General features: G+C 37.9%; 1 protein-coding gene across 5 annotated transcripts in view; it reads left to right on the plus strand.

The window, feature by feature from the left end:
- The window catches only part of PHKA1 (phosphorylase kinase regulatory subunit alpha 1), a 142,243-nt gene that overhangs the window by 26,978 nt on the left and 88,856 nt on the right, over positions 1–26,409 (plus strand). For all 5 annotated transcript variants that reach the window (XM_069464047.1, XM_069464048.1, XM_069464049.1 and 2 more), the window contains exons 6-13: positions 662–742; positions 7,241–7,339; positions 8,283–8,429; positions 13,780–13,833; positions 15,171–15,293; positions 17,107–17,202; positions 17,968–18,075; positions 21,326–21,404. In XM_069464047.1, the coding sequence (XP_069320148.1) occupies positions 662–742; positions 7,241–7,339; positions 8,283–8,429; positions 13,780–13,833; positions 15,171–15,293; positions 17,107–17,202; positions 17,968–18,075; positions 21,326–21,404 (787 nt within the window). The remainder of the gene's footprint in view (positions 1–661; positions 743–7,240; positions 7,340–8,282; positions 8,430–13,779; positions 13,834–15,170; positions 15,294–17,106; positions 17,203–17,967; positions 18,076–21,325; positions 21,405–26,409) is intronic.

The raw sequence follows: 26,409 nt of genomic DNA on the forward strand, positions 1-26,409 counted from the left end.
TCTAAAGTTATTTCAAAATAAAAAAGTTTTAAAAAATAATTTAAAAGTTATCTTTATATTATTGAGGGGATGTATAGATCTATGGCTAAGAGAGTAGGCTTTGGGGTGAGATTACTTGGAGTCTAATCCTAGCTCTGTCACTTGTTAGCTATGTGACCTTGAGTGAGTTACTTAACCTCTCTTTGCACCTCAGTTTCATCATCTATAAAATGTAAGCATTAAGGAAGATAATGTAAAATGCATAGGTTAGTGCATAGTACATTGACAGTGTCGATAAAGAGTAAAATTAGAATGGGTGTTTAAGATAAAATACTGGGCTTCTGTTTAGGCTCCATCTACTAGATCCGCTGGATATTTGCTTTGATGAAAAATTTTGAGAAGCACCTCTCTAGATGGATAGAGTTATAGTTCTTAGTCCTCCTGATTAACTGTTGAGGAGTCTTAAAACTTCTTAGAGGCCCCAATAAGAATTTAAAGATTTTGGGAAAGTAGCTGCAGGTGCCATCCAACTCAATGGTATCTCCTTAATAAGTATTGTAGGTATACCTATGTATAGCAAATTAGGTACTAGTGATATCTTTTATTCAAGGATTGTGCATCTAGTGAGTGTTTAGTATTATAGTTATGACTTGCTAATGGTATATTGGTTATTTTACACTAGGACTTCGGGATATGGGAACGTGGAGACAAGACCAACCAAGGGATCTCAGAATTGAATGCTAGTTCAGTTGGAATGGCAAAGGTAATTTTCCTTTCTCGTTTGTACCAAGTATGGGATAAGGAAGCCTGGTGCACTTTTGCCATAGATAAAAACTTAATGTGAATGTGCATCATTACCAAATTATTCTTTTAAACCACAGGCAAAATTCAGATTCTCTCATAGAACTATGGATAGCTCCAGATTTGCTATCTAACTACCTTTATGGCATGTCTCTGCTTATACTATATCCCACAAAGACTTCAAAGAACATATCTTAAACTAAACTCATCATCTCTACCATTGCAAAAACAAAAGGAAACTCCTACTCCTTCCATATACCAGTTGACCAAGCTTGATGTCAGGGAACCATCTCTCAGTCCTCCATCCCCTTTATGCTTCTCCATCAGCCCTCCCACCACCACCACAATCATCATCATCATCATCATCATCATCATTACCTTTCCAATAAGCTCCATCTTTTGATTCTTCCTGCTCATATCTTAACTATGTGAACGTCAGATGAAGTAGAATTCAAAACAAAGACCATTACATGGAACAAAGGGGACAGAAAGAGTCATGATAGAATTTTAAAAGGCACAACCTATGTATGTCTTAGTTTGTTTTTGTGTTGCTATAAAGGAATACCTAAGGCTGGGTATTTATAAAGCAAAAGGTTTATTTGGCTCACAGTTCTGGGGACTGTGAAGCATGGCATCAGCATCTGCTTCTGGTGAGGGCCTCATACTGCTTCTACTCATGGCAGAAGGCAAAGGGAGCTGGTGTATCACATGGCAAGAAAGGGAGGAAGCAAGAGAGAAGGAAGGGAGGTGTCAGGCTCTTTTTAATAATCAGTTCTCATGGGAACTCACTACTGGGAGGTCAGCACCTAGCCATTCATGAGGGTCCACTTCCATGACCCAAACACCTCCCACTAGGCCCCACCCCTAATATTGGGGATCAAATTTCAACATGATATTTGGAGGGGACAAATATCTGAACTATATCAACCTATAATGTGAAGGTCTGGTCTAGAATGTAGTTTTAATTAATAAAGAACAAAATATATTAGAAATACAAGGCAAAATGAAACAATTATAAGGGAATAATTTCACAAAAAAACATTGCCAGGCTATGATACATGCAGTAAACCACAAATAAGATCATAGAAAATTTGAATTATATAATTTATGCAATTGAATTAATAAATATATATGGAACTCTGTACCTATAAAATATTTATCCCCTGGGTAAACTTTTTCTTTTAATGTATTTTTAAATTGCCAAAGTGGTATAGATCTGAGGTTTATTTTTTTTTAAATGAGATCCTACTATGCCTACTTCTGTATAATGAGATTTTTTTCACTTAACAGTCTCATATTTCACTGAACAACATAACCGAACATTCTTCCATGTCATTTTATGCAGACAAATCTAGTTCATTCTTTTTAGCTGCTGTATAGTATTTAACAATTGCTCTATTGATGGAATTGTCTCTATTTTTTTACTATTCCAAATAATACTTTAATGAGGATCCTTGTACATACATATTGGTGAAGTTGCACAAATATTTTTGTAGGAAGGATTCCTAAAAGTGGAACCCTTGGGCTAAGGAATATACACTTTTTAAAATTGTCCTTCAAAAAAATTTCCACTAGTTTATGTTTTCCCTATCCATACATGATGGATATATGCTGTTATATACCATATATGCCATTTTTCTCAAACCCTCACTAACTCTGGATATTACCAATATTTTTGGATATTGGACTTTAAAAATTTTTAGTCACTAAAACTTTTTCTAACTTTTTATTTTGAAATCATTTAAGACTTAGAGAAAAGTTGCAAAAATTATACAGAGTTACCATATACCCTTCACCCAGGTTCCCCACTTGTTAACATTTGCTTTCTTTCTCTTTCTCTCTGTTTACACACACAAATGCACATTATTTTTCTCACACACTTACACACACACATTTTTTCTGAACCAGTTGAAGGTACATTGCAGACAGTATGCCCCATTACTCCTAAATACTTCAGTGTGAATTTCCTCAAAAACTCTTCCATAACCATGGTATAATCATCAAAATCAGGAAATGAACACTGACATTATTCTACCACCTAATCAACATACCCCATTCAAATTTCTTTAATTGTCTCAAGAATGTCATTTATGATCAAAAACATCCTTGTGATCCAGGATCCAATCCAGGATAACATGTTACATTTAGTTGTAATATCTTTTTAGGCTCCTTCAATCTGGAACAGTGCTTCAGTCTTTACTTATCTTTCATGATCTTGGCATTTTTTTAAGAGTACAGGCAAGTTATTTCATAGAATGTCTGTCAGTTTTTATTTTGTGTGACATTTCCTCATGATTAAATTCAGGTTGTGTTTTTGGCAAGATTACCACAGAGGTGATAGCTGTGTCCTCAGCCATGTGCATCAGGAAGCACATGATATGAATTTGTTTCATTACTGTTGATGTTATCTTTTATCACTTCGTTAAGGTGGTATCTGCCAGGTTACTCCACTGTAAATTTGCTGTTTTTCCCTTTGTAATTGCTATGGTTTAAATATTTGTCCCCTCCAAAACTCATCTTGAAACTTAATCCCCAATGTGGCAGTATTATGTGGTTAGGCCTTTAAGCCTTTAAGAGGTAACTGCGTCAGGAGGGCTCTGCCCTTGTGAACCAATTAATCCATTCATGGATTATTGGATTAATAGGTTGATGGATTAATAAATTATCATGGGAATGGGACTAGTGGCTTTATGAGAAGAGGAAGAGAGACCTGAGTTAACATGCTCAGCCTCCTCACCACGTGGTGCCCCACACTGCCTCAGGACTCTGCAGAGAGTCCCCACCAGCAAGAAGGCCCTCACCAGATACAGTCCCTCAACGCTGGACTTCTCAGCCTCCATAACTATAAGAAATAAATTTCTTTTCTTTATAAATTACCCAGTTGCGGGTATTGTTATAAGCAACAGAAAATGGCTACAACAGAAAATTGGTACCGAGAAGTGGGGTGTTACTGATAACAAACACAAGAAAATGGAGAAGCAGCTTTGGAACTGGTAATGGGTAGAGGCTGGAAGAATTTGGAGGAGTAGGCTAGAAAAAGCTTAGATCCTGGTGAGGCTTTAGAACACAAGAACACTAGGGAAAGTTTGGAACTCCTTAGAGATTGGTTAAACTGGTCGTGACCAGAATGCTGATAGAAACATGGACAGTAAAGGCCATCCTAATGAGGTCTTCAGATGGAACCCAGGAACAAGCTATTGGAAAGTAGAGTAAGGTCATCCTTATTATAAATTAACAAAGAACTTGGCTGAACTGTATCTATGCCCAAGGGCTTTGTAGAAGGCCAGACTTGAGAGTGATGAACTAGAGTGTCTGCCAGAAGAAATTTCTAAGCAAAATATAGAAGGAGCTGCATGGTTACTTTTGGCTGTTTATGCTGAGATTCAGGAACAAAGGAATAATTTAAAGGTAGAATTTATAATTCAAAGGAAAGAAGACCAGAAAGATTTGAAAAACTCTCAGCCTGGCCACACAAAGAGTGATAAAAGTGTGTTCTGGAGAGGAAACCAAGGGGGAGGCCCAGCAACCATTTGATAAAGAGATTAGCATGGATAGAAAAGAGCCAGGTGCTGTTCCTCAAGGCAGTGGAAGAAAGTCCCCAAAGAGATTTCAGAAATCTTGGGGGCTGTCCCGCCCATCACAGGCCCAGAGGCCTAGGAGGGCAGAATTGTTTCAAGAGACAAGCCTGAAGTGTTCTCGATGGGCTTGCTGCCAAGGACTGCTCCGGGACTTTGCTCCCTGCACTCCAGTGCAGCTGTTAGGCAGCCGCCCCAGCTGTGGCTCAAGCAGCCACAGGTGTAGCTTATGCCACCATTCCAAAAGGTGCAAGCCAACCTTGGAGGCATACATGTGGTGTTAATTCTGCAGGCCCACAGAATGCAAGAGGTATGGAAGCATGACAGCTTCCACCTAGATTTCAAAGGATGTATCAACAGCTTGAGATCCCAGGCAGAGACTTCCCCAGGGACAGAGCCGGAGATTTTTGAAAGTAGATAACTTGTTTTGATTTCTCAGGCTCACAGATTAGGCTTTGGACTTTTGAGTTTTATTCTTGGTGCTGGAATGAGTTAAGACTTTGGGGCTGTGGTATTGGAATGAATGTATTTGTATGTGAGGACATGAGTTTGCAGGGGAACAAGGGGTAGAATACTAAGACAGTAATTAATGAGTATTTTGTGCCTGGCCAACTTCTACTTCAACCTTGTATGTCTCAGTTTAGGTGTCATTTCTTTAGTGAAGCTTTCCAGAACTGCCTTCTATCCCCAAGACTAGGTCAGGTCTGCTTCATAATTGTGGAACTGTAGATAATTAATAAATATTTGAAATAATATTCAACCTTGTTAGCAATTTAATGCAAGTAAATGCAACAGATACATCATTTTTTTATCAAATTAGGAAAAAATTTTGAGATAATACATGCATTAAGGAAGGTAGTGCTAGTGATAGTTACATTGGTACAACTTGCATGAAAAGCAATTTAGCATTGTCTTTTTTTTTTTTTTTTTTTTTTTTTTGAGACAGAGTCTCACTCTGTTGCCCGGGCTAGAGTGAGTGCCGTGGCGTCAGTCTAGCTCACAGCAACCTCAAACTCCTGGGCTTAAGCGATCCTACTGCCTCAGCCTCCCGAGTAGCTGGGACTACAGGCATGCGCCACCATGCCCGGCTAATTTTTTATATATATATATTTTAGTTGTCTATATAATTTCTTTCTATTTTTAGTAGAGACGGGGTCTCACTCTTGCTCAGGCTGGTCTCGAACTCCTGACCTCGAGCGATCCACCCGCCTTGGCCTCCCAGAGTGCTAGGATTACAGGCGTGAGCCACCACGCCCGGCCCAGCATTGTCTTAAATAAAATTATTCATACCCTTTGGCCCAGTGATTCTACTTTAAGAAGTTAAAGCTTACAAAGTAACTCCACATGAAAACAAAGAATTATTTTGTTAGTTTAACAACATTTATTGAGAGCCTACTATATGCCATGCTGTGTGCTAGATATTGGTGAAGACACATCCCTGACCTCAAGGAATTTATAATTTAGCAAAAGATGTTTATCAAAACTCTATTTCTAATAGCACAAAATTAAAATGAACCTAAATTTCCAACAATTGGCAAATGGCTAAATATACTTTATTATAGCCATATGAGAGAATATTATGCCAAAATAAAGAGTTTTTGTAGCATGGAAAAATACTTGTGCTATATTATTAATTGTAAAATGTAGGATACCAAATGTGATCTCAACTATATACAAATATGCATGGAAAAAATTAATAAGATTAACATCAAAAATGTTAACAGTGGTTGTTTTGGGTGATTTTTGCCATCTCTGTACTTTACTATGTTTTCAAAATATTCTATAAGGAATATATTTTACTTTTATGATCAGAAAAACATATATATTTAGAAACATGTATTTAGAAAAACAAGAAATTAATAAATAAGTTCTATTTTTCTTTGAGATAGGGTCTTCCTCTGTTGCCAAGTCTGGAGTGCAGTAGCATGATCATAGCTCACTACAGCTTCAAATTCCTGGGCTCAAGTGATCCTCCTGTCTCAGTCTCCTGAGTAGCCAGGACTACAGGCACACGCCACCACATTCGTCCAATTTTTAAAAAATTTTTTGTAGAGATGGGGTCTCACTATATTGCCCAGGCTGGTCTTGAGCTCCTGGCCTCAAGCAGTTCTCCTACCTTAGCCTCCCAAAGTACTAGGATTACAGGTTTGAGCCATTGTGCCTGGCCAATAAATTCTATTTTTTAAGAAAACATTATGATCTCACTTATATGTAGAATCTAAAAAAGTCAAACTCATAGAAGTAGAAAGTACAATGATGGTTACCAGAGGCTAGAGGGTGGAGGAAGGGAGAGAAGGGGGAGTTGTTTATCAAAGGGTACAAATTTCAGATAGGAGGAGTAAGTTTTGAGATCCGTTGCATAATAGGATGACTGTAGTCAATAAAAATGTATTGGATATTTCAAAAAAAAAAACATAGAAACTCCTCCTTTGCCTTGGTGACTAGTAACTTTCATCTTTAAGTCAAATATAATATTTTTCTGAAGCATTCAATTCTCTATGGAAACTCAGCTATGTGGCAATACCTAATGGTTGTTGCATTAATATCTTATAGCCACACAACTTCTAGCATTTCTTATGTGCTGGTATCTTATTTGGAGCTCCTCTGCCAAAGGAATGATTTACCATAAATTCATCTGTCACGTTTTTTAAAGTGCGATGCTTGACTTGATAGTGCTAAAAACCCCATTTCACTTTCACTAGGACAATATGGAAGGCAAAGAAAAGCTCAGAAGTCCCTGGGAATAAAGAATGTTACTGTATTTTCTATTTTGTCAAACATATTCAAAAGTGACATCATGTACATTAATAAAATACTGGGGTATAGTAAGAAGAAATGTATCTTTCTAATGCAGAAGTTGTCCTTTTATTCTTTGCTCCTCATAGGCAGCCCTAGAAGCATTAGATGAACTGGACCTATTTGGTGTGAAAGGTGGGCCCCAATCAGTTATCCATGTTCTGGCTGATGAAGTGCAACATTGCCAGGTAAGAGATTATAGAAAATGGAAATAGCAAATTTTATTCTTGCTGAGACTCAGACTTAGCATGAGCTTTTGATTAAGGAGAGCTGAATGAGAGTACATAATCTAATTTATTACCATGTGTCAAAAAATGTCTTTATAAAGCATCCTATGCTGAGATAAGCCTGACACAACATGGGCTATAAAATAGATCAGAGTCCCGTTCTCTCACACAAGGTTATAAAGGGATCCCACGATAGTATTTTAAATTATCCACTGCTGTCGTATTAAGGGTCCCTCTTCCTGAGTATTTTGTTTTCTAAAAATACAAAGAGAATAAGAGACAATAGATTTTGAGACATTTTGATAGTGGCTCTGAAACATTCTCTTGTTCCTGGTTGGCTCTAGGGTTAGATATTTGGAGATTAGACTATTTAAGTCTTCAATTTTGTTTAGGCTTACTCTCTGTATTGAAAAATTTAGGTTCTTCTCATTGGCATGAGGAATTTTCTCCTTTTCCTCAAACCCTGATTAGGTATCCATGATGTCCTAGTGAATATAAAATCACCTTCCAATTTTAAAAACAAAATCTTCCAGGGCAAAATATATGTCAGAGTTACAGGATCTGAGACTTCCCTATCCTGCTTCTTAGCAACTACATTTTCTCTTAACTTTATTCTTAAGTAGTTGCTGATGGAGCAATAGGACTGTGCATAGGGTAATAGCATTAGAATATTCTTTATCCGTGAGCAGCTGGTTAAGAATCAGGATGGGGAAGCACTGAGAGCAGGATTAAGACAAAGAATGACTTATAGAAATAGCTAGTTTTCCAAGTGCTCACTATTGAATAATGTTTAGGTTTCCTTCTGAATGATGCTCTTCCACATAAATCTTTTGAAATCAAAGCTGTTAGTTTTACATTGCCAAAGTATTTATTAATGTGCCACATTTAACTTCCTTTCTCTTAGTCTATCCTTAATTCACTACTGCCCCGTGCTTCAACATCCAAAGAGGTTGATGCTAGTCTACTTTCAGTGGTTTCCTTCCCAGCCTTTGCAGTAGAAGATAGCCAGTTGGTGGAACTCACAAAACAGGAAATCATCACCAAGCTTCAGGTATGTCCATGTGTGCCTTTCTTTTCTTTAAGGCTGTGATGTTAAGGAGAAATTAGTGCCTTTGAGGACCTTGAGTACGACCTGTATCTGTGATTTCAAGAAACCTTTAGTTTTTCTGAGTTGTCCTTTTATAAGTAGTTTCTTTACAAGGCTGTTAAAGCTTCTACAGCCATTGCTGGTGGGAATGTAGGATGGTATATCCACTTAGGAAAAAAATTTGACAGTTTCTGATAAATTTAAACATATACTCATCCTATGAGCCAACAATCTTACTCCTAGAAATCTAGCCTACAAGTATGAAAACTTATGCTCACAAAAAAATCTGCACTCAAATGTTTATAGCAGCTTCATTCCTAACTTCCCAAAACTGGAAATAACTTTCAATAGAGGAATGGATAAACAAATTACAGTACATCCATACAGTGGAATACTAATCAACAATAAAAAGAAACAAGGTACTGATTTGATCCCAGTTGACCATGGTGTATAATCTTTTTGATATGCTGTTGGGTTTGATTTGCTGGCATTTTGTTGAGGATTTTTGCATTTATTAACATGTTCATCAAGGATCTTGGTCTGTAGTTTTCTTTTCTTGTTGTTTCCTCATCTAATTTTGATATCAAGGTAATACCGACCTTGTAGAATGAGTTTGGAAGAATTTCTTTCCCTTCAATTTACTGAAATAGTTTGAGTAGAATTGGTATTAGTTTTTCTTTTAAAGTTTGGTAGAATTCAGCAGTGAAGCCATCTGCTCCTGGAGTTTTCTTCATTGGGGGACTTTTTAGTACTGATATTAATCTCATTATTTATTATTGGTCTGTTCAAGTTTTCTGTTTCTTCTTGGTTCAATCTTGGTAGGTTGTATATGTCCAGGAATTTATCCATTTTCTCTAGGTTTTCCAATTTGTTAGCATATAGTTGTCTTGTAATTGTATTTTTTGTTTTATTCATTGAATTCTTGAACTCCAAGATTTAAATGATGTCTCTCTCTTTGTTTAATTTCTTATTTGGATCGTGAATTGTTTTCCTGATTTTATGAAATTATTTATCTGTATTGTTTTGTATCTTGCTGAGTTTCCTTAAGATCATTATTTTGAATTCATTTTCTGGTATTTCATACATTTCCTTGTCTTTGGGGTCTGTTACTAGGGAATTATTATGTTCTTTTGGGAGTGTCATGTTTCCTTGCTTTTTCATGTTTGTTGTTGTCCCTGCATTGATATTCTGCATATCTGGTGGAACAGGCAACTCCTCCAATATATGGAGTCACTTTCATAGGGAAAGACTTTTTCCTGGAGATGGGTCCTAGGATATTGGTTTCTGTAAGTATATTGGCTTTGGTTCTGAGTGGACAATAGTGTAGTCCTTGTGCAGTTTCTTCAGCTGGAATCCACATTAGTGACATTTGCGAATGCCTCAGTGGCCTCGGCTGTGAGAGTTTGTGGCTGCGGTAGTGCTACTTTGCCAGTGGTGGGTGCAACAGGCTGGTTCTTGGGCCTGGAGCATGTGCTGCTGGGCTGTTTTTCCAGCCAGGGGCACATGCATGCAGGTCAGCTGGCTCAGGGACTGGCTCACCACGGGCAGGCTGCTGGGCTGTTTCTCTGGCTGGAGGTGCAGGCCTAGGGGACTAGCTTGCCAGGAGCAGGTCCACTGGGCTGTTTCTCTGGCTGGGGGCTCCAGAGGGGGAGCTCACCAGGGGTGGGTCCATCAGCCTGTTTGTTTTGGCTGGCCCAGGGTTGGTTTCCCCACTGTGCAGAACCAGAATCACGACCATTCCTGGGGCCAGGCTCCAAGCAACCAACGTCATGGCATTTCAGCCACCTGTGTAGGGTTGGTGAAATGATGACAAAACTCAAGGCTAGAGAGGCACAATGGCTACTGGCCCCAGCAGTCATTTCAGTTTCAAGATGGTGCTGTGCCAGCTTGGGCCATAAAGGATGGGGAATACACAACAGGTGCTCCTACTGCGGAGTAATATAGCAACATGAATTCTAGGCAGTTGCCCAAACTGGGCTCAGTGCTTATGAAGACTTTGGGATTCTCTTGTTGTAAGGACTGCAGGTGTCTGTGGTGGCAATGGGGGATGCCGGAGACCTTCTGCTTACCTTTTCCCTGCAAGGGGAAGCCCCTCCTGGCTCTAAGCCAATCCCAACAGAGGAGACCAGGCAACTCTCCTTCAGACACTTCAGCCAAATTATGATTGTTTCTTTGTTGTTTTGATCCTTTTGTGTGGGAATGACAAGCGCCAGACACCTCTAGTCAGCCATTTTGCTTGATAGATGATTCTTTATTTTTTTAAATTATTTTAAATTTTTTTTGAGACAAGGTCTTACTCTGTTGCCTGGGCTAGAGTGCAGTGGTGGCATGATAGCTCACTGCAAGCTCAAACTCTTGGGTTCAAGCGATCTTCCTGCCTTAGCCTCCTGAGTAGCTGAGACTACAGGCGTGCACCACCACACTTGGTTAATTGTTTAAGATTTTTTTTTTTTGTAGAGATAAGTTCTTGTTATGTTGCTCAGGCTGGTTTTGAACTCCTGGGCTCAAGTGATCCTCCTGCCTCAGCCTCTCAAAGTGCTGGGATTATAGGCATGAGCCACCACATCTGGCCTGGATGATTCTTAAGTGCCTTTTGCTAAGCAATAGAAGGCAGACCCCAAAGACTACATACTGTATTATTCCATTTACGTGACACTCTGGGAAAGGCAAAGCTAAAAGGATTCCTTTATTGGAAGATTATTGGTTGCCAAAAGTTGGGAGGAGAGATTGTCTATAAAGATATAGCACTGGAGAATTTTGAGGGTGATGGAATAGTTTTCTGTGGACCTGTGCTGGTGGATGTATGACTCTATATGTTTGTCAAAACCCCAGGAATTGTATGCCACAAAAAGTAAATTTAATAAATCAACCAGAGTATGTCAAGAAAAATGGAATGCAGACTGAAAAATGAGTTTAATTATATTACAAAGAAAATACATAACCACACTGAAAGGGGTACCTAAGTCTTGGAAAACAGTGTTTGACTGGATACTATAAGCCTAAAGACAAAAGTAATTGTGTACAAAGACTGTACTCTAATTCAGGGGTCAGCAGACTACCACCTGTGGGCTGGTCACCTGTTTTTTTTGTTTGTTTGTTTTGTTTTGTTTTGTTTTTGAGACAGTCTCACTCTGTTGCCCGGGCTAGAGTGCCAGGGCTAGAGTGCCATGGCATCAGCCTAGCTCACAGTAACCTCAAACTCCTGGGCGCAAACTATCCTTCTGCCTCAGCCTCCTGAGTAGCTGGGACTACAGGCATGCGCCACCATGCTCGGCTAATTTTTTCTATATATTTTTAATTGTCCAGCTAATTTATTTCTATTTTTAGTAGAGACGGGGTCTCGCTCTTGCTCAGGCTGATCTCGAATTCCTGAGCTCAAACGATCCACCTGCGTCGGCCTCCCAGAGTGCTAGGATTACAGGCATGACCCACCGCGCCCGGCTGGTCATCTGTTTTTATAAGTAAAATTTTATTGGAACACAGCCATGCCATGTTTACATATTGTCTATGGCTGCTTTCAAAGTACAGCAGCAGAGATGAGTAGTTGAGATAGAGATCATATGACCTGCAAAACCTAAAATTTTACTATCTGGCCCTTTAAGAAAAAGTTTGCCAACCTCTGCTATAGTTGAAAATTTGTTTCTCAAAGGAATATGGGTTAGCAATTCTGAAACTACTTTATAGGGTTGAACTAATAAGTAAATACATAGTAGATAACAGATTTTCTCACTGTCGAAGAAAGAAGTTACAAATAGAGAACAGGATGAACCTTGTGATGCAGTGGTATCAGTATTAACATGTGTGTTTAATATAGGGATATGTGTCTACTTACATGTGTTTCCTAACTTTGTCCACTGAAAGGGCCCAGAGACAATGAGCACACCTAGTGTCCACATTTTGGTTTCTAAATATCATTGTCAATAAAATGAGGCTCCTTGGAGAAGTGGTTGAGTTAAGACTGGGGCAGGGAAGACATAAAAGGAGCCTGGAGTTTCTTATGGTCCCAGAAAGTAAAGAGGTGCTCAGAAAAGGATGAGACATGTCGAAGGGACACAAGAACGAACTGGAAAGTGCTCCTGATGGCCAAAGCAGGAACAATTTGAACAACAAAATAACTATCATAGTATTGGATTATAACCCAAAGAATAAATGAAATATCTGTGAGTCTATAGTGGTTTAAATAAATAACTAAAAAATGAATAAATAGGAGAGAAGAGACAAATCTTCCCTATAGGAGAATTTCAATTAATGAATGTGGACGGAATGAAGGAAATACAAAGTTACCATTAGACAACACCACAATAATAATTGTTTCAGGAGAGATCTACTGATGGATGTTAAAATCAGTGGATGAAAGTTTAAGCAGAAAAAGGATATTTTCATAGTCTCAAAGTATCTCCCCTCAAATATTTAATAGTTATAAAGGGAAAATTACAGTGGAGAAACTCAGCAGACACCACCTTAACCAAGTGATCAGGGTTAACATCACCAGCAATAGGACATATTGACATCATGTACACTCTCATACAATGCACTGAGAAGGGCACTTTACCTTTGTGGTATCCATCCCAGTATGCATAACCTCAGTCTCATCATGAGAAAACATCAGATGAAACCAAATTGAAGGACATTCTATAAAATAACTGATGAACACTCTTCAAAAGTGTACTGAGGAACTGTCACGAATTAGAGGAGACTAAGAAGACATGATGACTAAGTGCAATGTGGGATTCTGAATTGGGTCCTAGAACAGAAAAAAGGACAACTGGTGAACTCCAAATAAGTCATGTGCTTTCATTAGTGATATTATACCAAGGTTAATTTTTTTAGTTTTGGTAGATGTCCTATGGTTATGTAAGATGTTAATATAAGGTGGTGGTGGTTGATGGGTATCTGGGACTCTCTGTATCGGTTTTGTAACTCTTCTGTAAATTTAAAATTATCTCAAAAATTTTTAAATATATAGTTTTTTTTAAAAAAAATCTATGGTATCTTATGAGCTATGTGTATCTTATGAGCAGGACCACAGATTAGTAATTAGGCTGTCACAGACTTAACCTTATGACAGACAGCCATAGAGAGGATACTATTAGGAACACTGCACTAGGGAAGAGCCTGTAGCTTAGCTTCCACTTGAAATCACATTGCTGAAATCAGTTAATGCTGCTGGGATGATTTCAGATTTTTTTGTTTTGTTTTTAAATATTATTGGTGATAGGTTGGTAAATGTAGATGTTGCAAAGGATGTATGTCTGATTAATTATATGGTTGTACCAAAGTACAAGCGTCTGACCTTTATTCTCTGCATTACCAGGGTCGTTATGGTTGCTGTCGTTTTCTAAGAGATGGATATAAAACTCCTAGAGAGGTAAGTTTCTTTTCTCCAAAATGAACCCAAAGTAGAATTGTTACTGCTATCCGCAGCCTCATTCAGAGAAAATACTTAACCTCATTGATGGTACTTATATAGATCACTAAATAGGACAATAATAACTGATGTTTGCTATATTTGTTGGGCTTGGCTACCAGATTCTCAATTTGTAGGCCTTTCTGGAGTAAGTAAAATGAAGGAAGATACAGTCCTTCCACCTCTTGCAGTTGGTTAGTTTCAGGAAAGAACTACTGATGGATGCTAAAATCAGTGGATGAAAGATTAAGCAGAAACAGTATTTGCATTGTCTCATAGTATCTCCAAGTATTTAATAATTACAAAGGGAAAAATATTTCCATCAGTAGATCTTTCTCTTCCATCTTTTGCAGTTGGTTAATTCTAAACAGTACTTGAGCTTGAAAAGGTAAGTTACTTTTGTTCTACTGGTCAAAAGTTCTTGGCAATATCAGTGGGGGAAATTAAGTATTATTAAAGGGATTGAATGGTCCATATGAAGTACTTTCATTGGTAATGCAGATGTTGTTTAAGGCTTAGGTTTGCTGATCAAGAGCCGTTATGATATTTTTTTAATCATCGAGCTCAAATTCTTCTGGTCGATTTCCTCTCTTCGACTTCATTCTTTAGCCCTGAATTTGACTTCTGCCCCTACCAATCTACTAAAATTATGCTCTAAAGCATCATAATCTCCCAAATTACCAATCCAATAGCATTTTCTCAATCCTTATTCTCCTTGACTTCTCTGTAGTATATCGCTGTTACCTACCCTTAAGTTTTCTTGAAATTTTTTTCCTATTTTAATTTCCTCAACACTACACTATCCTGACTCTTCTATTTCTGTCCTTCCCCCTAGCATTCTAAGGGTTTACCAAGATTCCATTTTTGGGCAGTTTGCTCATTTTATATAGTACTATTTCACAAAGCTCATCTATAACTTTTATTTCATGTGTACCTGTATGAGGATGATTCCCAAACCCTCATGTTTAGAAGCTGTCCTTCTAAACATTTCTATTTGTATGTCCTACTATTACCTCAAACTTAACAGGTTTGAAACCCAACTCAACTTTATTGCAGTCCAATCTTTCTTCTCCACACACCCTCTTGTGATGTCATTATTATCCCAATTCTGCTAGTCAGAAGTCACATGATGGAGTATTTGCGAAGTGAGGGGAATATGTACATGCTCTGCCTTGCTGACCACCTTCTCTGAAATAAACTATCAGTAGTGAAAGGACATACTATAATACTTCTGAACTAAAGATGTACATCTAACATCGGAGTGATAAGACAGACTTTGTTTATTGTGTTTTTACCAGGATCCAAATCGTCTGTACTATGAACCAGCTGAGCTGAAGCTATTTGAAAACATTGAGTGTGAATGGCCATTATTCTGGACATACTTTATCCTCGATGGGGTCTTCAGTGGCAATGCAGAACAGGTAATGAGCTAGGGAGTGTTTTTCAGCAGGATGTTCTTGTTATGTCTTCTTTCAGTTAATGGCTATACCAACCCTGTGTCCAAATGGAAGTCTTCCTAACAGGGAAGAGATAGAGTTGTCTCTTAGAGACTAGTAGCTGAGGGTACTAAGTTAAGAGTTAGAAGACTTAAGCCGGTAGCGGCCCCCGGCGCGCCGGGCCCAGGTCTTCCTGGAGTCGGGTTGCTTGGGAATGCAGCCCAAAGCCGGTGGTAAACTCCATCTAAGGCTAAATACTGGCGCTAAAAAAAAAAAAAGAGAGAGAGTTAGAAGACTTGGATTCTTTGTTCTTCTTTTTTTCTTTTTTTGCTTCACTCCTGACCATTGAGTAGCCCAAGTTTGTAATTGACTTCTTCCGTTTCTCTATACATAAGATAAAAATAGCTTTTCATCTGCTTATTGAAGAGGATATCCCTGAAGTTCTTTAAATTTCACAGATAAAGACATGTTATAAATGCAAGGTACAGTCAGGTCTGCTACAATGAGAATATGCATTCTTTAAAAATCACCATGCCATGCATATTTAAGAAATAAAAATTGCAGAGTTTATGGGAAAATGGGGTGAGGGGGCACAGCCCGTAAAATGTAACACATACAGAATGATAGGAACCTAATAAAAAGAGTATCACAGCTTTATATATGTTAAGTAGTTAAGAAATACATAAATATCACAATAGTCATAGTTCTTTTACCTTGAAAAAAACCTGACGTTTGCTTGTGGAAGTGTATGTGCATCTTCCCACCAGATCATCCACCTGGCTCTCATGCCTGCCACCCTGTGTGCAAGAGGAAAAGAACAAAAGAGAAGGGGGGGGGAAATGAGAGAAAAATAGAGGGAAAAAAACATAGAGCAGAGAAGAAAAATTAAAAAATAGGCTGAGAGGAAAGAGAGGAGAAATTAAAAAGAGCACATAGCTGTGTAGCCAGCGTGGCCATCAGAAGGTTGCAGCTTGTAAGTTATGAAGTGGTGAAACGAGCGTTATCTGAAATTGGACAGAAAGTTGTAACAACAGATGTGGATGGCTATGGTTCATTGTCCTCCTGAGATGTATGCATGTGTTTATGTTTTGTGTATTCTTACATGTCTCAATTCATCTGAGTACATTCTCAGTATGAAATTGTACAAATGTAAAATTCATGTTATGCTCAAGTTTTTCCCTAATATGTCAGATGTACTGGAACAAATTTGTGTTTTTCAAACAAGTGTTATAGCAGAACTGACTGTATATTTTTCCACCATAAATTGTGGTTTTGTTTTGATTTTGATTTTTTACCTTTTATGTATTGCTAAGCTTTAGCAAATTGTTAAGCAAAGAACAAAAACTTGACCATAATAGAAACTTATTTAGCAGGTAAGAATGAAGTTTTAAAGCCAATATATCCTAAAGTCAAGAAGCTATACTTAAGGTATATATAGTGGATCAAAACAGGCCTATGGAGGAGCTGGGCTACATTCTGGACTCAACCATGTACTTGCTCTGTGATCTTCCATAAGTTCACAACCTCTTTGAGCCTTAATTTCCCTGTTAAAGGGCTTTAATTACACAAACCTCCTGGGAAGGTTATTAAAATTAAATGCATTAAAGTATACAAAACTCCTAGCATAATATTTGGCCTATAACAAGCATTTAGTAAATGCTATTTCCCTTTCCCTTCCCTTTTTCCTAGGTGAATTAGCTCCTTTGCAATAGGACCTTCTTTGGCCACAAACTTCTCCTAGGTCCCCAAGGGAACTTTCTATAAGTTTTTTTTTTTTCTGCCTTTCTTTGATCTGTAGGTTCAAGAGTATCGAGAGGCTCTGGAAGCAGTCCTCATCAAGGGCAAAAATGGAGTGCCACTTCTGCCAGAGCTGTACAGTGTTCCTCCTGACAGGGTGAGTTGGGCAGTGCCGTAACATATAGCTGATAGAAAAGGAGCAATACCTTGATAGGACTGCCTCATTTGAGTCAAATAATTTTTAATCTTCTGATTTTAATGTTGTCTTTATGTATAAGAAAACAGAAATATGATTTTATTCCTTTAAAAATAAATTTTAAAGCAGCCTCAGTTATGGCACTGTTGCACAGCAAGACAAGGAAAAGACCAAACCTCAATGTGGAGAATGATGTGGAGATCGGTAGGTAGAACTAGAGTGATGTTCTGTGTGAGCTCTCAGGATGTGGTGTTCTCTGCTTTGAGGCCAGTAATCCAGGATTATTTAAATAGATCAAGTTTGGAAAATTAAGCATGTCCTGTCTTCATTTTCCCATAATACCAGTCAGGTGTACCATCATTGCTCTTCTCCATTGCAAAAGAGCATTAGATATGGGAGAGATAGAGTCTTCCTTTCTGATGGGGATAGGTAGAATAAGCTCTTAGCAACATTAGCAGCATTAGAGCTTGTTAAAAATAGGTTTCAGGCCTTACCTCATACGTACTCAGTCAGAATGTGCATTTTAACAAGATCCTCAGGTAATTTGTATGTACCTGACAGTCTGAGGAGCACTGCCCTAGACTATAGTTATAGTGCTTGACTTTTCAGTGTATTGCATATATGACTACATGGAATACAAATCACAATCCAGACTCAGCCTTTTTATTATCTAGTATCTTAAGCCTTCTATTACTCCTCATCTGGCCTCTTCATTTTTTCTTTTAGGTTGATGAAGAATATCAGAATCCTCACACTGTGGACCGAGTCCCCATGGGGAAGTTGCCTCATATGTGGGGTCAGTCTCTATACATTTTAGGAAGCTTGATGGCAGAGGTAAGAGGAAACTTAAAGGCTATCCCACTTTTTTCTGCCTTGGTCACCATAATAATCAGATTCATGAGAAGCTCATTAAAGCTGAAGGACGTCTTTTGCCTTTTGCACTTTGCCTTAATTATAGTTTTTCCTGTAGGTCCTCAGAGTGGGGAGCATGGCCAACCTTCGACAAAAGTCCTTTGCCCCCTGCAACCATGTCCCTCATGCTGCCCGGGGCTCCCTACTTTGGCATTGTACTTGGAGCTTCTCGGGAATCAGGCCTTGGATCTTTCCCTTTCAGAACTCTCCTCAATGCCTTGCCTGGTGATGAATGCAATTGTGCTTAGCTGGTTAATTACTGATAATGGATTAAGTACTAACCTTTCCAAGAAACATAATGTTTCATTCTTTAATTGAATTAAATGGTAATTTTTATGGCTAGAGTTAAAGAAATCAGCCAGAGGAACAATAGAAAGGGGAGCGTAGGTTAATAGGACATAAGTCTGATCCTCTCTGGGTCCTTTTGCCACCACCTCCGGAGAGCTTCCTAAGAAATAAAGTCAACCTAGGGAAAAGCTGGTTTAAGGGAAGGAGGAAGCACATGCTTCATGGCAGTCTTTGCCTTCTTTGATCCAGCTACTCTTGCAGAGAGATATCCCTAAACTTCATAATTAAATGGGCCAATAAATACATTTTCAAAATTTTTATTTATCTATTTATTTTTGGTGGTGATGACGGAGGAGGAGGCAGAGGAGATGGAGAGAGAAAGTGAAGATGGAGAAATGGGAATAAATAGGAATGAATGAAAAGGCTGTATCTACCCAGGGGAAATTAATGCTATCTTTGAGAAAGATGAGAAAGTTGGGGAAGCTGATGAGTTTGAGGAATTGGAGAAATGATTAATCCAATATTTAAAAAAGCAATTTTGGGAGGAGGATATGATATATTTTTTCAGAGAACTTATATTGCTTACTTATGCTTATGCTTCGAATGTCACCTCAATCCAAGAAGTTACAAGCTGAATGGACCTCCCTTAAAGGAGCTTGATGTCTAACATCTGACATATATTTTGTGTTTATATAACCCCTCTAAAATAGGTACTATAATTATTCTGGTTTTCTACATGGAAAATCTGGCAATTAGTGAGTTGAAACTTGCTCAAACAATAAGTTTCAGAGCTAGGATTTGACCCTGTTCTTGATTTCAGACTGCAAGCTCCTGAACAATCCCATTGTACATACTGTTTTCCAGATATCTTACATTTTCTGCAATCTAAATTTAATTATATATTTTCTGCATCTTCTGTAATGGAAAAAAATGCTACAAGATAAGTCTCAGTTTCCAAGACTATGGACTTCAGCTTAATAAACTTGATAAAACTAATAATGAACTATACACAACTTGTGAATAATATTGTCTTGAAATTAAACTTAATGTTTTATTCCATATTGTCTATAATAGTCAAACTAATAATAGTGATAATTGTCATCAATAAAATATTTCTGTAAATAAGAAAACATGCAAACAATACTAGTTTAAGATGAATAAAGATTTCTAGCTGGAAATTATATCAGAAAAGTCTGTGTACTTTCAATACACTCTAAATACTATATATTGTCCCTGATCGATGTACCAAACAAAATCTTAATGTTATTGCTTTTGCTTATCACGTTTACCCATAGCATCTCTTTGAACTAAGCTAATAGTACTATCTGCATGGTGCTTTCTACTTATTAAACACTTGAATTATTTAAAAAAATGGTAATTTTAGGTGCCATAACAAGTGATTAGGAACATCACAGTTTTTGGTTGGTTGGGTATTTTTTCTTTGTTTGTTTGTTTTTTTTGGTCAGGGATTCTCTAAATGATCCTTATATCAAATTCTGTTGAGATAGCTCTTAATGAAGCACTGGGAAATTTCTGACTTTGTGTCCAGCTTCTTTGTGACATTTTGAGCCTAAATAGAAAAGTTCTTTTTCTCAAAAGTTTTTCAGATTTGTTGGCAAATCTGTTTCCCCTGTGTAGGTTAGTTTGATGAGATATAACCCAGCTCCTAGAGAATTGAGGGTGGGACTTAGCTATCCTTTCTGAGCCAGACTCTTCAACCTGTTATATATGACCATTGATTTTCTGCAGCTGCTTTGTTCTTTTTTTTCCCCCATGGCTGTGGCTGTTTGGTTATCTTTAGTTGACATTACTAAATGAATCTAGCAATAATGGACAGAACATTTTGTTTAAAATAATCCTTACCTGGTAACTTTCTCATTCAATTAGAATAAATTAAATGCAATGAGAAAAGATATTCTTAAGGGAAAAATAGGTGAGTTCATCCCATTTCATAAAGAGCAGAAACTCAAGTCAAAAGATTTCTGCTGAGCAGAAGGCATAGCAGACACATGAACAAATGAGAAAACAGCAGGAGTAATGGCTTAAATTACTGATAAGCATCGTGGTCTGATCATCTAATCATTTGTATTAATATGTCCAGAGAAGATAGAGGAGTAACTAGAAAACTTTCTGTTTATTTATAATTTATACCTCATTTATTTAAAAAAAAAAAAGAATTTGTGGCTGCCAATAGAAATTATCTTCAGATAAAATTAATTTGGATGTGAATTCAGGGAGTTCAAACATTTTATACAGTGAAGGTATTTGTTTCCTTTCTGTGCCTGCCTCTCAAATGTATATGGTATGGGGCTATGGACATAGGAATGCTGTTTCTCCTCAAACATTAGGTTTTGTTTTGTTTTGTTTTGTTTTTCTGAGACTTAGTAATCCATCTTTTTTATTATTTTTTTTATTTCAGGATATTATGGGGGTACAAACATTTTGGTTACAAGTAATGACTTTGCCTTGCCCAAGCCAGAGTTAGAGGTTTGCCCTTCCCCCATACAGTATGTACCGCATCCATTAGTTGTGAGTTTACCCACACACACCCCTCCATCTGACTGGCACCCAATGAATATTACTACCATGTGAGCACCTTAGTGTTGATCAGTTAGTACCAATTTGATGGTGAATACATGTGGTGCTTATTTTCTATTCTCGTGATATCTATAAAGACATCTGCACTCAAATGTTTATGGCAGCACAATTCACAATTGCAAAGATGTGGAAACAATCCAAGGTGCCCTTCAATACATGAGTGGATTAATAAAATGTGGTATATGTATACTATGGAATACTACTCAATTACAAAAAACAGTGGTGATCTAGCACCTCTTATATTATCCTGCCTGAATAATCCGTCTTTTTATGGTTTTTTCTTTAGGGATTTTTAGCTCCTGGAGAAATTGATCCCCTGAATCGTAGGTTTTCTACTGTACCAAAGCCAGACGTTGTGGTTCAAGGTATGTATTCTTATTCCCAGCAGCAGAAGCTTTATATTAAAGGTATGGCTAGGGACAGAGATCTTTGGGCCAGTAGATTATGACTTTATTCTTCAGTTGACATTTTATTAGGCTTCAAAAAGTATATAATAAACTTAGTTCAATTTCATTTCAAAATTACTGGTTAATCATAAATGAATAGTATGTCAGAGCACTCCAAAATATTATTTGACATCTTAACCATTCCTTATTTCTAGAAACTCTTTTCTTTTAACTGTCATGACATTTTAGCCTCCTGGTTATCTCTGCTTTCTCTCTGACCACTCCTTTGCTTTTTCTGCTAGTACTCCTTTTTTCCCATATCTTCCTGATGGTTCTGTACTTAAGTCTTTGACTCTTGTCTGTCTGTATTTATAACCCTGTATTAGTTTGCTAGGCCTGCCTCCCTCATAATAAATTTGCTTCCACGGCTCCAATTATTACCTCTTTAGAGAGTACTCCAAGCCTTTATTTTTATTCCTAACAATCAACTTAAATTTGTGGACATCTACTGTATGCAAAATACTGGGTTGAGTTCTATAAACATGTTAACAACTCTACTCCCAATAACTATAAAACATCTCTAGCACTTACACTTCAAACACAAAACCAACCTCTTCTGTCTCTATCTCATCCTTTCACCTCTCCCAAGAAAAGCAGATCTTTCCACATTCCTTATCTCTCTCAATGATATTACCATTATTTTAGTCTTCTAGGGTAGAAAGCTTGAGGTAATTTTTGAATCTCCAACATCATTATCCAATACAGTATTAAGTCCTGCTGTGAAGCTGCTTTGAAATGTCTCCAGTCACTTGACTTTGAAGTTGGTTCTATATGGAAAATAATACTGTGTATTTTCTAAACTTTCTTATACTTGGTATTCCATATGGTTATACAGGTAGTTCTTGCTTATCAGTGTATATAGCAAACATTATATAAAGATCATTATTCTTCCCCTCCCATGAGAAAGCTTGTTGAGCTTTGAGATTTATGCCATCTGGCTATATTGATCTCCTAGTTGCTCTAATTCATTCATTGAAGACTTTGAGGCTTGGCTCACAGCTTCCTCTTCTTCCCCAAATCCTGTTGTTGAACTAGAAGCAAATCTATTTCTCGAGTGTAGGTTATTTCAATATATTTTCAGTATTGATGTAGGTGCAATCTAACATTTTAGCCTCAAAATTCTTGGCTATCCATAACTCTAGTGACCTTTCCTTCTATCTCTATTTTAGCTGCCCACTCCAAGGACCAAACTTTAGGACTCTTCTACCTCAGATACCTAAATGCCAATATTCTACTCTCTGGTCATAACCATATATTATTTCAGCTTTCTTTTTCTTCCCATTATGCTTGTCTCTATTTTTTCCTAGTCTTCTCCCTGCCTCATGGTTGATTAAATCTCTCAGTCACCAATGCACCATATTTCTACTACACCCACCTGAAAAATCATAGTCCCAGAGCAATCTTACAATTCACATTTTCTGATCCTATACCTGGCTTGCTAATAGCTACTGGAAAAAAAGTCACCCAAATGAGCAGAGTAGTGACACTGGAAATCCATGGTCTCCAACTCAGCTAGGTCTATAGTGCCTCCTGTTAGTCCTTGTTCTTATCATTAGCATTTTCATACTTCTCAACCACTATTCCAAACTATCTCTGTTTTCAACCCCACCCCTTGTTTTCAGCCTAATTCTTGGCCTGCTTCTTCATGCCTGTTAATCTTAATATTCTGATCATCATCAATTCCCCAGCCCTCCCTGTCCCTATACTCTTACCCATCCTTGCCTCCTTTTCTCCAGTCTTAGAAAAAAGATTTCTTCTCCAAGGCCAAGTATTCCTTCTGATGCTTGATTCTGACCTCTTCCCCAACCTCTAGAAACTTTCTCTTTCCTGGAATCTTTAAACTCTCCTGCTCTGTTGGTTCTGTTTTTTTAGACTACTGACATGTTCATCTCCCTCTATAACTATGCTACGTAGCTCCTTCCTTTTTCATTCAAGCTTCTGGTTCTTCATATACCATTTATTCTGAAATGCTCATGCTTAAGTTACCAGTAACCTTTGTATTGCCAAATTTGGTGGATATTTTTCAATCTATGTCTTAGTGGATCTTTCTGTTCCATTTATTGTTTATCTTTCTGGAAATTCTTAACTCCCACATTTTCTATGATCCCATACTCTCTTGGATCTCCTTCAACCTAGATTAAGCACTTTTCTGTCTAATTCTGGGCTTCCTCTTATTTTTGTCTCTTAACCATCAGTGTTTCTGAGGGTTCTGTCATTAGTCCACTGCTCTTATTACTGTGAATATTTGTTTCTGTCTCTCAGCTTCCTCCTATTCCAAACCTTTTCTATTTTCTCACCTTCTCACTTCTTCCCTCACTCTCAAAAGATGATCTCACCTCCTATACCATAGAGAAAATATAAGCCATGAGACAAGAACTCCCCCACTACAGCCCAGGCTTTATTTCATCTGCCCATTCCTTATATGTTGGAATTTCTCAAGGTTATATTCTAGGTCCTCATCTACTCTTCTCTGTATTTTCTCCTTGACCTATCACATCTATGCTAATGACTGCTGAATGTGTATAAGCTTCTTTTAACCCCCTTGGATGTCTCACATGCACTGTAAATTTATTCAACATTTCTAAAATTAATCAGGTACACCCTCCTAGTATTATATCACTCATACCTGCTTTTCCTCCTATGTGCCTGTGTCATTAAATGGCACACTATCTTCTTGGTTACACAAATAAACACCCAGAGAATCCTTCTCAATATCTCCCTCTTTCTCACATCCTACATTCAATCAGTTAACAGGTTCTGGCTTCTTTACTTCCTAAATAATTCTGAAATCCATCCAATTTTCTTCAGTACCAATATCATGATCCCAATGTAGGTAATCAACATCTCTCCCTTCTATTACTGAAATAACTTTTTAGCTGTTCTCTCTGTCTTCAGTCTAGGCCCACTACCATATCAGTTTATGCTTTTATTATCAACTGAAAAATAGTCTTTTTAAGATGCAGGGATGGATATGTTATTCATCTGATTATAACTCTGCAGGAAATTCCCCTTTGGCAGTCTCCTTAATATGGCTTACAACGGTGTGTGTGATCTGGCTCCTGACCCTATCTCCAGCTTCATTTCTCATCACTGCCTCATTGTACTCCTCCTGATATAAAGAACTTTTTATAAATCCTAGATCTGCCTTGTTCTCTGTTCCCTTGAGCCATTGTCCATGCTATTTCTTCTGTCTGGAACAATTTCTCCCTTACTTTTACCATCACCTCTATGAGATTAACTCCTACTGAGCCTTCCATCAGGACTCAGTATCAGTATCATTTTCTCCATGTGGGGATCATATATGTTTATATACATACCCCTACCATTTGGCAGTGCCTAAACATAAGAAGCATTAAGTAAGAATTTTCCAAATATTTCATAAAATAGAAACAAAAAACTGAGTTGCTTGGGTTGAAAGTATTCCTGGTACCCCAGAGTGTTGTTTACTTTACTTTCCTTCAGTCTCCTGTACTCGAACTACTAATTACGTTGTCCCCTGTAGTACCCTGAGGCTCAGTGGAATGAAGTTTGGAAAGCATTGCCCAAAGATAGAATAGAAAATCCTTAAGGTGACACATATGCCCTCCATGATGATCTAGCCCCTGTCTTCCTTTCCAGATTCATTTCTATGGCCACTATACAAGATGCTTCATGCTACACATGCAGCCATACTTTTTCATCTCATTAAGTTCATTTTGGACCCTCTACCTAGAATGGCTATCTCCTTCCTAGCTTTTTCTTTCTTCTGGCTAATTTGTTCATTCTTTCGAACTCAAGTTTGGGCATCAGCTCTTTTAGGAAGCCTTTCCTGAAACCACCCCTCCCAACCCCAGACCAGATAATTGTCATTCCTGGGTGGTCTCATAATGTTTTGTGCATATCTCTACTTACCTAGCAGGTTATTTTATAATCAGTTCGTGTGTGCCACTTCTATTACGCTGTGAGCTCCTTCAGGAAGAGACTAGTTTATTCATCTTTATTCATTCTATCCCTGGTGCATAGCATAGTACCTCATACATTTAGGTACTTAATAAATATTTATTAATGAATCCGTAAATGACCACATGTGTTTCCCTAGACTGTTCTCAGGCAACTATCATTCTTCCTTTGTACATTTTCCCTGAAGAATCTCTTTCATTTTCATGTTTTCAGTTAGAGGTAATCAAGATAGTGTTATGTTCAGGGTACTCTGTAATTACTATATCCTGCATTATCCTGGCCCAGACCACAGCAATCTATTAGCTTGAGGTTCCTAAGACAGAAAAACACACAAAGGGTAATGGCAAAGGAAAGCAAAGTAGTACTTTGTTAACTAAGCTTTTGCCCCAAAAACTCAACAGAAAATATTGGTAAGCTGGAGTGAGCCATGTGGTACATTCTTTTTTCTGTGAACAATCCAACACATCTACCAGCATTAGAGGAGCAGGAGTAGAGGGCATGTTTGCCTCTGGTGCTTAGTGTCTAGCCAGCTAAAGCCTTATTTGGGTTACTGGCCCCCAGTTAGCTATCTGTCCCATTGGGGGAAAGTGAAAAGAAGAATCAGGGAGCTAGCCTGGTCTTCTCCCTTGTATATAGGTTAAACCACTTCAGTAACGTGAGTGGGAAGAAAAGGGAGCTGTTTAGGCTTGGCAGGCTCTGAATCTAGAGAAGTATCATCCCCATCTCTTCCCACATATATTCCCCCCAAAATATATACAATTTCAAGTGTGATACCTTCTTATGTTGATGGCTCAAATCTTTATCCCCAATTTAGCCTGCCTTCTACCATTCTCTAGCTATAAGGCAACTCTTGTCTTTAGGGTGTTGTTTATTAACCTCACATTTCTGGGGCTGACCTAAAGTGTACTGATATGAAGGAGCTGGGGAAATCAATTTTTATTAAAGCTGTAACAGACCTCATGATAGATTTTTTTCCCCATTTGTA

This window comes from Eulemur rufifrons, chromosome 30 (assembly GCF_041146395.1).
Source record: "Eulemur rufifrons isolate Redbay chromosome 30, OSU_ERuf_1, whole genome shotgun sequence".
Classification (NCBI taxonomy): domain Eukaryota; kingdom Metazoa; phylum Chordata; class Mammalia; order Primates; family Lemuridae; genus Eulemur; species Eulemur rufifrons.